General features: G+C 52.1%; 5 protein-coding genes across 5 annotated transcripts; 3 read left to right on the top strand and 2 right to left on the bottom strand.

Moving 5' to 3' along the window:
• Positions 1 to 736: 736 nt before the first annotated feature.
• Positions 737 to 1676, top strand: cox5 (cytochrome c oxidase subunit IV family; the record flags this gene model as incomplete). The annotated part of the gene is made up of 3 exons (XM_083191905.1): positions 737 to 968; positions 1334 to 1527; positions 1590 to 1676. The coding sequence occupies 3 exons, from the start codon at positions 737 to 739 to the stop codon at positions 1674 to 1676; spliced, it is 513 nt and encodes a 170-aa protein (XP_083053119.1).
• A 405-nt stretch (positions 1677 to 2081) lies between these two features.
• MCX1 (P-loop containing nucleoside triphosphate hydrolase protein) lies at positions 2082 to 3711 on the bottom strand (the record flags this gene model as incomplete). The annotated part of the gene is made up of 2 exons (XM_083191904.1): positions 2082 to 3168; positions 3218 to 3711. 2 exons carry the CDS (start codon positions 3709 to 3711, stop codon positions 2082 to 2084), a joined length of 1581 nt encoding a protein of 526 aa, XP_083053118.1.
• Positions 3712 to 5211: 1500 nt separating this feature from the next.
• GLC3 (1,4-alpha-glucan branching enzyme) lies at positions 5212 to 7730 on the top strand (the record flags this gene model as incomplete). The annotated part of the gene is given in 8 exon segments (XM_083191903.1): positions 5212 to 5299; positions 5368 to 5492; positions 5544 to 5664; positions 5676 to 5812; positions 5878 to 6569; positions 6626 to 6961; positions 7007 to 7637; positions 7692 to 7730. 8 exon segments carry the CDS (start codon positions 5212 to 5214, stop codon positions 7728 to 7730), a joined length of 2169 nt encoding a protein of 722 aa, XP_083053117.1.
• A 1069-nt stretch (positions 7731 to 8799) lies between these two features.
• On the top strand, positions 8800 to 10799 carry ATP2 (F1F0 ATP synthase subunit beta; the record flags this gene model as incomplete). Its single annotated transcript, XM_083191902.1, has 7 exons — positions 8800 to 8810; positions 8913 to 9057; positions 9150 to 9171; positions 9252 to 9337; positions 9394 to 9436; positions 9492 to 10046; positions 10105 to 10799. 7 exons carry the CDS (start codon positions 8800 to 8802, stop codon positions 10797 to 10799), a joined length of 1557 nt encoding a protein of 518 aa, XP_083053116.1.
• An 819-nt stretch (positions 10800 to 11618) lies between these two features.
• On the bottom strand, positions 11619 to 13151 carry ACO1O0_002432 (Zn(II)2Cys6 transcription factor domain-containing protein; the record flags this gene model as incomplete). The annotated part of the gene is made up of 1 exon (XM_083191901.1): positions 11619 to 13151. One exon carries the CDS (start codon positions 13149 to 13151, stop codon positions 11619 to 11621), a length of 1533 nt encoding a protein of 510 aa, XP_083053115.1.
• Between the last annotated feature and the right edge of the window lie 134 nt (positions 13152 to 13285).

Here is a 13285-nt window from a genome sequence, read left to right as displayed (position 1 = left end):
GAAAAGACACTTCACATGTCTCATTATCCACGCAGGTAGTTTCGTTCACAACATAAGAAAAGACTCTTATTACTACTCTTTTAATCAATATTAAGTTCCAAGTGCTGATAGTTGGCCAAAGCTACGCATAATGCAAACATGAGACAGCTAAAGGCATATATACATGTGTCTAAGATTGCACATGTATGTGGTTACATGGAGAGTTAGGGCTTAAGAAACGCATATACCATTGTGTTTAGAAGGATCGTACTGCTCATCGGGCACTTGACATTGACCACCGCCCACATGTATGATTGAGTTCGGACGATTGCGGCGAGCCGAATGTCCCGAACTGTCAAGTCCTCCAACTTGAGGTCACATCACAGCTTTCTAAAACTCGGAATTGGTGCACAAGTTTATAGTGTAAATATCAAACATAATATTTTTCCAAATGCGACCGACACATACCGAATTAGATTATGATTATTGGAAGAATCGATTGATTTGCTAAGTCCAATTGCCAAAGCAAGGTTTGGAGTCCTCCGGTCAGAAATCATACGATTGGGCACGTGACTTTTTGCCGGCACATCTTAGTCATCCACAGTCCTTGCCGAGCTCCAGACGGACGAAATCATCAGGCCTCACCTCGAAACGTTCGATCCCGATAAACCTCACGCCCGCCGAACGAGCTTCCCGGCCCGCCCCCGACGCCAATTGAGATCCCCTCCGCTCCTCTCGACTTTTTACATCGTTCACAATGATGCGCTCTCCGGCATCGAACCTGCTCCGCAAGAGCCTTGCGCGCAGCAGCATCCCCCTGGTCGCCCGTCGCGCCGAGTCCACCCACGCCATCTCCAATCCGACTCTCTCCAACATCGAGAAGCGATGGGAGGGTATGCCTCTTCAGGAGCAAGCTGACCTGTGGATGTCCCTGCGCGACCGCATGAAGGGCAACTGGAAGGAGTTGACCGTCCAGGAGCAGAAGGCCGGTGCGTGCTTTTGCTTTTTTGCCTCCCAGTTTTTGGCATTCCTGCTCCCATCCCCTCGCGATCCGCTCTGCCCGAGAAAAACACCTCTTCGTCGACTGCAATGGTATCAATGCACACGAGTACCATCAATTTGACAATATCATTGGATTTGCGTCACATTGTCGTATGATGCTCTGAGCTTGAGTTGCCCTGGTGGTCAAGGCCAATTCCGGATGCATCATTGGCCGATGGGGGAGCTCGGAACAAAGTCTGGTGGGCCACATCCTCAGACCATAACCAGCTACCATAGCTACCACCCGAACAACACCACAACTTCAAATTACATTATGTATTGTACTTGGTGAACTAACGAAGCTCGTCAATAGCCTACTGGATCGCTTTCGGCCCCCACGGTCCCCGTGCCGCTGATCCCCCGGGCACCAACGCCAAGGTCTTCTGGGGCACCGTCGCTGGTGTCGCCGTCAGCTTCGGCATCTTTGGCGTCATCCGCCTCTTCGCCAAGCCCGCTCCTCACACCATGAACAAGGAGTGGCAGGAGGCTTCCAACGAGCTCCTCATCGTAAGCACTTCCGACACTTCCGAGGCTCGCAAGGAGGCAATACTAACTATAACCTCTCACAGCAACAACGGTCCGACCCCCTCACCGGTATCAGCTCCGAGAACTACAAGGGCCCCGGCATGGTCCAGTCGCCTCCCAAGGGCGCCTAAGTCTCCTTCGCCGTGCTTGCGAAATAGTAGCCCTCAAATATTACATCGTAACATCCCTCTCATTATTCCCTTTGTTTTAGAAGCTTGGGTCAGAACTCACGGGAGTCTACCAACTCTCGCGTGTAAAATCAAAAATCCAAATGATGTTAGAGGCATCGGGGGGGAGGTGGTTTTTGGAGAACGGCTTGCGTGCTGGGCGGGTGTAAATACTGTACTACAAGACGGAACCCAAGTTCTTGATCCCATTGCCGTATCCCTTCGTGTGCCACCATGGAAACTGAAACGCTTGATTGTAAATTGTCCTATCATAATCTCAATCTTGGCTAATATCTCAACGAAGCTCACTTCACCGGAATGCCGTCCAACCAATGGAAAATGAGAAATGTGGCCAGCATCTTCCCTTATTTAGGCACCACTCTGCCCTGCTTCCCTGTATCGCTCAAATGTCAGAGCCGAGTCCGTCCTACGTGGGTTAATTTCCTCCTCCTGCAGCCTCCGGTCCAGCTCAAACCGCCCGTCCTTCCCCCAGTACATAGCCTTCTCCGTACCCCGGACACACGCCTCTGTGATGAGCACGTACGGCATTGGCGAGTCGAACATGGGCTCCGCCAGAACTCGCTCCATCTCCATCTTGAGGCCACGTGCACCAGTGCCAGATCGCTCAGCCCTCTCCGCGACTGCGTATAGGGCCTTCTCAGTAAAACAGAGTCGGGAGGGATACGTTTCGAACAGAGCTGTGTACTGGGCTGCAAGGCTGTTACGGGGCTCGGTGAGTATCCGGAAGAGATCATCCTTGGACAGAGGGCTCAGGGCGCATATGTTGTGCAAGCGACCGATGAGCTCAGGTATGAAGCCAAAGGCTTGCAGGTCCTCAGGTGTGGTGAGATCTAATGGCGTGAATGAGTCTGCTGCTGGGGTTGTGTAGTGTGGAAGATGCGCGTAGAGTTCGGTCGATAAAATCTGTTTGCTTCCTGACATACTGGGACGACCTTCAACTTTGCCGCCGAAGCCGACAGATGGTTTGGCTACTCGCCGGATGACAGCCCCATCCAGGCCCACGAAGGCTCCGCAGAAAACGAACAGAATATTGGTAGTGTCGATGGTGTACTGGTCGACCTTACCGCCCGGTGGCGCAGCTTGGGCGGTTGATGATGAACCACCCCCGTTGAAGTTGGTAGTGATCGGAGGCGTAGACCGAGATGATCGGTTATCCTTAACATTTACTGTGACCTTAGTTCCCTCAACCAGCTTGAGCAGTGCTTGTTGAACCCCCTCACCACCCACGTCCCGGCCAGTGGTTGTCTCCCTCCGGGCAATCTTGTCAAATTCGTCGAGGACCACAATCCCATGTTCCGTGGCTTTGATATCATAGTTCGATTCGATGAGGAGTCTTTCGATACAGGACTCAACGTCCTGACCAATATAACCAGCCTGTGTGAAGGAGTTACAGTCGCATATCGAGAAAGGGACGTTGATCTTCTTGCTCAAGGTCCTAGTGCGGTCAGCAGAATGGTCTCTAGGGGACGAGAGGGCGTCCTTACTCCAGAATATACGTCTTTCCAACTCCCGTCGGGCCTATCAAAAGCATATTGCTCTTGTCAATCTTGACGGGCTCTGGAACTGACGGGTCCTCCGGTATGTACAAGCTATCGAATGGGTCCTCCTCAAACTCGTGGGTCTCATGCAATTGACGCACAGACTCCTCATGGCTGGGGAAGTCATCTTTGAACAAGTCGTCAGTGGGATGACGGTAGAAAAACTCCTCCTTGGAGCGCTGACCTTCCACGGGATGGACCTCCCGCCGCCGTTGGTGCAGCTCCCGATCCTTCGCCAGCCTCTGCCTCATCTGCTTCTCCCGCCTGTTCCGCTCCTCGTGTTCCTGCTGGTGGCGCCTGCGCACATTCTGATAATGATTGAATATTGTGGCGCATATCGTTTTCTTGGCCCGATCCTGGCCGACGACGTAGTTGTCGACTCGCTTCTTGAGATCCCGAGGGTAGAATTGTGGCACACCAAAGGTGGCCTTACTGAACATGGGCCCGCGTCCAGTTTCGATGGTAGGATCATAACTTCCCGTGAATCCAGCATTCAAGTCAGTAGTTCTTCGCGAGGCAGCCAGAGGCAGTGATGAGCAAAGGTATCGGCGACAGGTATGGCAAGGCGATCGGGGAAGCTGTCGGCTCGTATGACGGTGCACTCGGAGAGATGCAGCGAGCCTGCGCGACGTTGAGTACATGTTGCTCTGCTTGTCAAATCACATATTTCGCCAATCAAAAAGATCAGGAGGGATCGCAGCGGTTATGGTGGCAGGGTAAGGTGCGCGACCATGTGCCGAGGGATCGAGTCACAGAAGATGATACCGAGCGCGGGGATAGAGCGGAGCTGGAAGACACGGCCGTGGGAGGGCAATCGAAGACGAGATTGTCGAGAGAATGCAATATCCGCAAGGTCCCAATATCCCTTAGCTGTTTAGGCAGCTTGCCTTAAAAGCCGCTGTGGTGAGTACAGTATGGAACAAGATCAAAGTGAGATGGTGAGGTTGGTAATCGGTGCGGTCAAGCAGTCCTGGATGACACCAGCGCCGACGGCAGTGACGGCAGGCCGACGCTGGGCGGTTCAAGCCACCTCCACCCCCAATCGACGCTAGGTTTAAGTTAGCATGGAGAGCCACCAGACACGCATACCTAACAATTACCAGTAGTTTTAACCACGTTCCTAAATAATAATCATAAGATTATATTAAAAAGAAATGAAAAAACGAAACTAACTCCTCTCCTGATCCCTAACCCTAACCCTTAACTAATAACCTTAAGTTAATTATTCTTAGTTGTTAGGGGTGTTCTTTAGCGCTTACGAAGGATCGGCAGGCGCTTTGTATATGAAAGAGGCTTAGTTAGGCGTTCGCGTTTGACATCGAAGCGTGCGTGTTTGGTGGGGCCAGGTAGGTTGGCATTCGTACCTAGCTGTTGGGTGACAAGCGATAAGCGATAACGCTTGACTACGCATGAGATCGGCAGATTTACAAGGATGCCTCAACAGACGCAAAGAATTCTCGCCTCCCCCAACCGCAGAATTCACTGCACCTAGGACGGTGGCGATAGGGACGTACCTATTATTAGGCCCGCGCCTGGTCCGCTTCGCATTGCAGCACCAAGACGCCGTGCATCCTCAGATGTCGGGTAGTGGCCGCCGGAAACGTCATTTTGCGCATTATCGATAAAGCTGAGGCAAAGCGGTTGGATGTGGGAGGCGAAGAAGGCGAGAGCTAGGAGGGTTGCAATTTGCTTTACGTATCCTGCTGTCGCCCCTCTTGGTGTTGAGCTGAATTTCCCGTATTGAAGAATTCTCTCCCAGCACTCCAATATAACATGTCTGATTTCCCCTGCACATGAACTGAATTAAAGCCTCACCCAGCCCTGCTGTTTGCTCCTTCCTCCATCAACTGCTCTCCGCCTGCCACAGGCATAATCACCATCAACACTCCTACCCCGCCCTCTCTGACGTCCCAAAAGCTTCTCCCAACCACAACATCGTCATGGCTTCTGAAATCAACGCCATGTCCAACTCTTTGGACCCTAGTGGGCCCAGAGGTCCTGCCGGCAACATCCCCAGAGACGGCACTGGTATGTTTACTGTGTTGTTCTAATAGCGCAAGGTTTGATCTCTAATGGCTGACATGTGACTTCTACAGGTGTCATCAAGATTGACCCCTGGCTAGAACCTTTTAGCGAAGCCTTGAGACGGCGATATGCCAAAGCTCAAGAGTTGATCCTTGAGATTGACGCAAGTGAAGGAGGGTTGACCCGTTTCTCCAAGGTCTGATTGTCATTGCCCCCCTAAGAGAGTCAAAGCTCACCATATATTCAGGGTTTCAACAAGTTCGGGTTCAACGTGGACGCCCAGAACAACATTCACTACCGAGAATGGGCTCCAAATGCCCAGCAGGCTTATCTGATCGGCGACTTCAGTCAGTTCATGTTCTGGAAGGGTTACCACCAGACGCCAAGCTGATGGCAGACATAGATGAGTGGAATCGTGAATCCCATCCCATGACAAAGGACGCATTTGGATCCTTTGATATCGATCTACCCGCCATTGATGGTCGGCCGGCGATCCCTCACAATTCAAAGGTCAAGGTTAGTTGAGCAACCTAGCAATATCATATCATTTGTGCTTTGTGACGAACTAACCTAATCCCCAGATATCCCTTGTGCTACCCAGTGGTGAAAGAGTAGATCGTCTCCCGGCCTGGATCAAGTATGTCACACAAGACTTATCCGTGTCCCCTGCGTACGAAGCGCGCTTCTGGAACCCCCCGCCATCTGAGAGGTATCAGTTCAAGCACTCTCGTCCAAAGAAACCGTCGAGTGCTCGCGTTTACGAGGCTCACGTCGGCATCTCGTCCCCTGAGCAGCGTGTGGCAACCTATAAGGAGTTCACTAAAAACATGCTCCCGCGAATCAAGGGCCTCGGATATAATGTCATTCAGCTCATGGCCGTGATGGAACACGCATACTATGCCAGTTTTGGCTACCAGATCAACAATTTTTTCGCCGCCAGCAGCCGATATGGGACACCCGAGGACTTAAAGGAGCTCATTGACACGGCCCATAGCATGGGCCTCGTGGTTCTGCTTGATGTGGTCCACAGTCATGCTTCGAAAAATGTCTTGGATGGCCTCAATGAGTTTGATGGGACAGATCACCAATATTTTCATGCCGGAGGTAGGGGCCGTCACGATCAATGGGACAGCAGGCTGTTCAACTACGGCCATCATGAGGTCCTGAGGTTTCTGTTAAGCAACCTTCGCTTCTGGATGGACGAATACCAGTTTGATGGGTTCCGATTCGACGGCGTCACCAGCATGCTATATGTTCACCACGGTATGGGGTTGTAAGTGTAATTTTCATCATCTCCTCCCATTACGATAAACTAAACTAGTGTATTAGCGGCTTCTCTGGCGGCTACCACGAGTACTTTGGTGCAGAGGTTGACGAAGAGGCCGTCACCTACCTCATGCTCGCAAACGAGCTTCTGCACTCGCTCTACCCCGACTGTATTACCATAGCCGAGGACGTATCGGGAATGCCGGCCCTGTGTCTTCCATTGTCTCTTGGAGGTATCGGGTTCGACTACCGGCTTGCCATGGCTGTTCCAGACATGTGGATTAAGATTTTAAAGGAGGTTAAGGATGAGGAGTGGGACATAGGAAGTATCTGCCACACCTTGGTCAATCGCCGTCATGGAGAGAAGACAATTGCTTACGCAGAAAGCCATGACCAAGCGTAAGTAAAATTGTTTCCAAATTATTCAAAGCTAATGTTTTCCAGCCTTGTCGGAGACAAGACCTTGATGATGCACCTTTGCGACGCCGAGATGTACACCAATATGTCAGTTCTTTCGCCCTTGACGCCAGTCATAGAACGCGGTATGGCGTTGCACAAGATGATTCGCCTCCTGACCCACGGCCTTGGCGGGGAAGGGTACCTCAATTTTGAGGGCAACGAGTTTGGCCACCCAGAGTGGCTTGATTTTCCTCGAGAGGGCAACAACAACTCCTTCTGGTACGCCAGGCGTCAGTTCAACCTCGCCGATGATGAGCTACTCCGATATCGTTTCCTGAACGGCTTTGACAGGGCCATGAATCTCTGTGAAGAGAAGCACGGCTGGCTCCATGCTCCCCAGGCGTACATCTCTCTCAAGCACGAAGGCGACAAAGTCATCGTCTTCGAAAGAGGTGGCGTTGTCTTTATCTTCAACTTCAATCCAACCCAGAGCTACAGCGATTATCGCATCGGCGTGGATGTTCCCGGTACATATCGCATTGTGTTGAATAGCGATAGCAAGGAATTCGGTGGTTTCAACAGGGTCGATGAAAATACGCGCTTCTTCACGACTCCGATGGAGTGGAACGGGCGGAGAAACTGGACTCACATTTATATCCCTTGCCGGACTGCCATGGTAAGATTTCACTTCTTGCGACCTTTTTCTTTGCTTCCTCTAACACATACGCAGGTTTTGGCATTGGAGGACAGTGTCTCACAGCACTCGTAAGGAAAAACTATTCGGTCGGACAAGCGCACGCATAATCGCGAGCATATGGTTGTGTTTGGCGGTGATATATACGTAATACTTTTGATTTGCTTCTTTAAACTGTAGCTCGAACGAGAACAGCCCACTATTCCGGTTTCTTCAACTACAAAACAATCATTGCAAAGGCCGGCATGAACATTGGGAGCGGACAGATAGCACTGAAAAGCCAAAACTTTCAACCCCATTCATTCAAGCTACACTACATGTATCACGCAAAATGACGATCAGCCACCAATATATTCATCGTCTTCATGGAAATATGAGTAGTATCCAATGGCTTATTGATCGTGGACAGGTTGCTTTTCTTTCCAGTTGCGGGAGAATGGTAAGGGCACAGGGTAGTCACGGTAGGACATAGGCAAGCAGACGAGGTACTTTAATGCCAGACATGGATGCTGCAAGTGAAGTGTTCGGGATTACTTGGGATTACTTGGTGAAATGATTTGACATTGTAGATCAATGCTGCTATTATTTGCGATATCATCATCATGGAGTGCTTCGGTCAGATATGCCAGTAGTAACTCCGTTGTTCCGGCACCTCTAGTCTGGGTGGGGCAGGCTTTTTTTGTTAATGACACTGACCACGGCAGTCAGGAAAAAAAACATCATGCCTGACGATCAGCCGAGGAGAGCGTCGTGACTCGGGGAACCAAAACGCTGCGGGTCGGGGGCTTACGGAGTGCATACAGTGCCAATTGGCCGCCAGATGGACTAAGCTGATCAACCAAGGCCATCAGCACGACCTGTGAACATCAATTGAGTCAATTGAATTTGAGAATCAAATTGATCTTGATTTTGTTTTTATTCATGATCATCGAAAAACTCCCGTTTCTCTGTGCTGGTCGTTCGCCTAGAGTAATCTCGGACACGGAAGATTAGAAACCCCGAAATTCCTTAGACCCACATATCCTTTCCAGCCTGTTACCGACAAGCCCCGACTCTCCTCAAAACAGCTCATCTGCAAATTCTCCCTCACCTTCATCCAACCTCTCTCCGCTCCATCACCGATCGCTCGTCGTCATCTGACAAGATGTTCAAGAGGTGAGTACCGATACATCGAACGATACCTAGGCACTTTCTACGCCTCGTTTTGCATCAATTGGCGTTCGGTCAAGCTGACAAGCTCTCTTTTCACCTCGGTAGCGGCCTTTCTTCGTTCGCTCGCGCGGCTCGCCCTGCCTTCAGGGCCACGGCTCCCCGCCGTGCCGTCCCCGTCCCCATCCGATCTCTGAACAACCGGTGGGCGAGCACCGCCGCCGTGGGCGTTGGTGATGGCAAGATCCATCAGGTGAGTCGGCTCCTGCAGGCGCTTCGGCTGGACGGATACCCGGTAGCCTGAGGCACGAAATTTGCGTTGGGAGGCTGACAGCAGCACAACAGGTCATCGGTGCCGTCGTTGACGGTTAGTTCCCACGAAACACGCGACAAGACCATCGATAGACGGTCAATTGCAATTTTTACAGTTCACTGACGACTTTGTAGTCAAGTTCGACGGCGCCAAGCTGCCCTCCATTCTGAACTCGCTCGAGACCGCCAACAACGGCCAGAAGCTCGTCCTTGAGGTCGCGGTATGGCGCAATTGGGTCACTCTCGCTCTGGAGCATTCGTGCTAACGGATTGGTAGCAACATCTGGGTGAGAATGTTGTCCGCTGTATTGCCATGGACGGTACGTTCTTGTTCAAAACTTTTCCCCAGCATTCACACTAATAATGGATGCTCAGGTACCGAGGGTCTCGTCCGTGGTGCCAAGGTCAGCGACACTGGCGCTCCCATCACTATCCCCGTCGGCAATGCTACTCTGGGCCGTATCATGAACGTCACTGGTGACCCCATTGACGAGCGTGGTCCCATCAAGTCCGATAGCCACCTGCCCATCCACAGGGAGTCCCCCGAGTTCGTTGAGCAGTCCACCTCTGCCGAGATTCTGGTCACTGGTATCAAGGTTGTCGATCTTGTCGCTCCTTACGCCCGTGGTGGAAAGATCGGTCTCTTCGGTGGTGCCGGTGTCGGCAAGACTGTGTTCATTCAGGAGCTCATCAACAACATCGCCAAGGCTCACGGTGGTTACTCCGTCTTCACCGGTGTCGGTGAGCGTACCCGTGAGGGTAACGATCTGTACCACGAGATGCAGGAGACTTCCGTCATTCAGCTTGATGGCGAGTCCAAGGTCGCGCTGGTGTTCGGTCAGATGAACGAGCCCCCGGGTGCCCGTGCCCGTGTCGCCCTGACTGGTCTGACCATCGCCGAGTACTTCCGTGACGCCGAGGGTCAGGATGGTGAGTTTTCTCGAGCTTTGCCTGCCGTGGAAGCATTTTTAGGCTAACGAACTGCCAGTGCTGCTCTTCATCGACAACATTTTCCGTTTCACCCAGGCCGGTTCTGAGGTGTCTGCCCTGCTTGGTCGTATCCCCTCCGCCGTCGGTTACCAGCCCACTCTCGCCGTCGACATGGGTGGCATGCAGGAGCGTATCACCACCACCAAGAAGGGTTCCATTACTTCCGTCCAGGCTGTCTACGTCCCCGCTGACGATCTGACTGATCCTGCCCCCGCCACTACCTTCGCCCATCTGGACGCCACCACTGTCCTGTCCCGTGGTATTTCCGAGCTGGGTATCTACCCTGCTGTCGATCCTCTTGACTCCAAGTCCCGTATGCTGGACCCCCGTATTGTCGGCCAGGACCACTACGACACTGCCACCCGCGTCCAGCAGATCCTCCAGGAGTACAAGTCGCTCCAGGATATCATTGCCATTCTGGGTATGGACGAACTTTCTGAAGCTGACAAGCTTACTGTCGAGCGTGCCCGTAAGATTCAGCGTTTCCTGAGCCAGCCTTTCACTGTCGCCCAGGTCTTCACTGGTATCGAGGGTCAGCTGGTCGACCTCAAGGAGACCATCAAGTCCTTCAAGGCCATCCTGGCTGGTGAGGGTGACAACCTTCCCGAGAACGCCTTCTACATGGTTGGCGACTTCGCCTCCGCCAAGGCGAAGGGTGAGAAGATTCTCGCTGAGCTCGAGCAGAGCAGCTAAACGGTTCCTTTGGGAGTTGCTTAATACCTTGCGAAGGGGACCAGATGGTAAAAAGCGGACCTGTGTATAGACAGAAGAACGAGGTGTCGTGGGGAGGTTTGCTGGAGCTCCATCAAGTCTCATTTGTGGGCTGTGTAACAAGAAATCAACAAAATTCCCTCTTATAGCCGTTTATTAAAGTTGGGAAAACTTTTCCTATGTTAATCTGATCTTAACGCATCCTCTTTGTTTGCATGATACTAAGTGATCAACATGATAGTATGAGGCGTAATACGTTCAATCATGTCCTAGACTATTGAGACCTATTGTCCCCGAATGAGGGTCTGATGGACAAGTATGTCAAAATTCAAAGTGACGATATGAACGATAACATTTAATTTGATACTTATGGCGAATAGCCAATTATAGTAAACCGATAAACTAAGGATCATACATCGTCGGGCTCAGCACTGAGGCATCGGAGATAAGTAGGCTACGAGTAGGTATGTATGAGTGGGTGATGTTTCATATTCTCTATAGTATTATACATACGTACGGATACAGACCATGACGTTCGTTGCTCACTAGCAAGCACAAATAAAGACAGGGGCTGACTCCATGGCTAAACACAACTTGCTGTAAATCCAGGGTACATCATGTGCTCCTTCCAGGGTAACCCGGTGTAATGACGTCGTATTATTCCAACATGATCCTCCATGTCTCTTCTGGGTTGGCATCCCCATCATCTGTCTTGTCCCAGGGAGTATTTACAGAATCGGACTAGTGTGAGCAAAGAGCCTGAATGTTCAGAGGGCGTGCCCCGGCCAAATGCTTGTAGGGTCAATCGCTGCCGTGGCATCGAGCCTTCGGCCGGTCTTCCTCTACGGCAATGGCCTCGTTGCCTCTGATCTCACATTTCCTGCCAAGATCATCCACCCAGCTCAGGTTCCCGAGGGCCTCGTTGAGATTTTCATCTTCTGGCTTAGGCCACGACGGTGACGTCCATTCTGGATCCTCGAGGACAAGGCGGGCTATATCGAACGGGTCATCAGTGCTGATGGCTAGCATGGGGATTTTGAGGAGGTGGGACCATTCGGGTCCAAGATGCCTGCAAATGTCGCGGAGGCTACGTTGACCGATACCCTTGAGCCACCATATTGAGTTCCCAATCTTGAGAAAGACAGCGTAGTAGGCGAGAATAACGAGGGCCCGGGGTCGCTTCTGACGGCCAAGGTCGAGGAACTTATCGGGAACGAAGGTGAACCATGTGATGATGCGCAGGGTCATGATAGGGTTGAGTCCCTCATTGAGACTGTAGTAGAGAGATCCGAGGTACTTGAGGGTATCATAGTAGGTCTGGGAATCAGGGTAGTCGGCATCATCGATAGTCATGGAAGAAATCATATAGAGCAGTTGGTTGGGTATGCTATATGCCGACGTATCAAGATCGATGGGTGGTCGGTAGAAGAGACAATCGAGGCCGGACTTGACAAGTTTCTCGAAACCGATAACATTAATGATGACGCCGATGCCATTCCACACAATCATCCAGTCGATAATGAAGAGGTCCTTCGCATCGGGTTCACGGAAGGATTGAGAGGAGAGAGCCGTGAGGATTAGTGCGTTTGCGATGAGTGCCGGGTAGGTTTCGGGGTTGGCCTCTTGAACTGCCCTACGGTAGCCCTCGAATGAAGTTGCTCGGTATGCGAGTGAGCGGTTGTGGTTAACTTTTTGGCCGAGGCTCTGGAGATGGAGGGACGAGAGAGCGAAGATCGAGTCCATGAGGAAGGGATGTTGGAAGGCGTGCTGGACGATGCGGGTACGCATAGTCGTCTCAACCGGGCGGTTATAGCCGCCACCCTCGACACTGAAGGAAGAACATGTTGCGGTTGTGTAGAACCAAAGAAGGCACATGTCGAGCTCATCTTTGGCCTGTGGTGGGCGGAACAGGGGCTCGGCGATAACCGGGATATCGTCCGCTGGTCGCGGAGGCGCGGCGAGGGAGTTGTGTATCGGGGACAAGACGGTCGACGGGGTTGAAGTCGGTATAGAGCATGTGAACAACGGCGATTTCGGTTTTTGGTGGATTGAACTGTTCGCGTTGGCGATCGTCTTGGTCGAGGAGGGCGGAGAAGGTGCTGCTGCTGACGCTCGCGCGGAGGCCGGGGCGGGCGCAGATGGGTAGACGCATGGCGTCTTGCGCAGCCTGCACGAGCGACATGTTGGACGAGCCTCGTTGCACTTGACCTTGCGTGCCTTGCAGTTCTTGCATCCGGTCCTCGACTTCTTATGTGGGCGCTTGGGGTGATAGGCTTTCTCCTCGGTGGTCGTGAGGTCGTCGGAGGAGGCGGAATCGGAGCGCGGTTGAGACATAACGGCGGTGTCTCAGTAGCGTGGTGACTTCATGACTTGGGAACGGTTGGCGTGGGGTTTAGAACTGGGGTGGGTTGAGTTAGTGATGTAGGCGCACGGGGTATTTGGTAGGTGTGTAGTAGTATTCGCAGGTA

Source organism: Amphichorda felina, assembly GCF_050947745.1.
Source record: "Amphichorda felina strain 45539 chromosome Unknown scaffold_2, whole genome shotgun sequence".
In the NCBI taxonomy this organism is placed as follows: Eukaryota; Fungi; Ascomycota; class Sordariomycetes; order Hypocreales; family Bionectriaceae; genus Amphichorda; species Amphichorda felina.
Note: the sequence above shows the minus strand (reverse complement) of the source record. Positions and strands in the feature narration are given on the sequence as shown.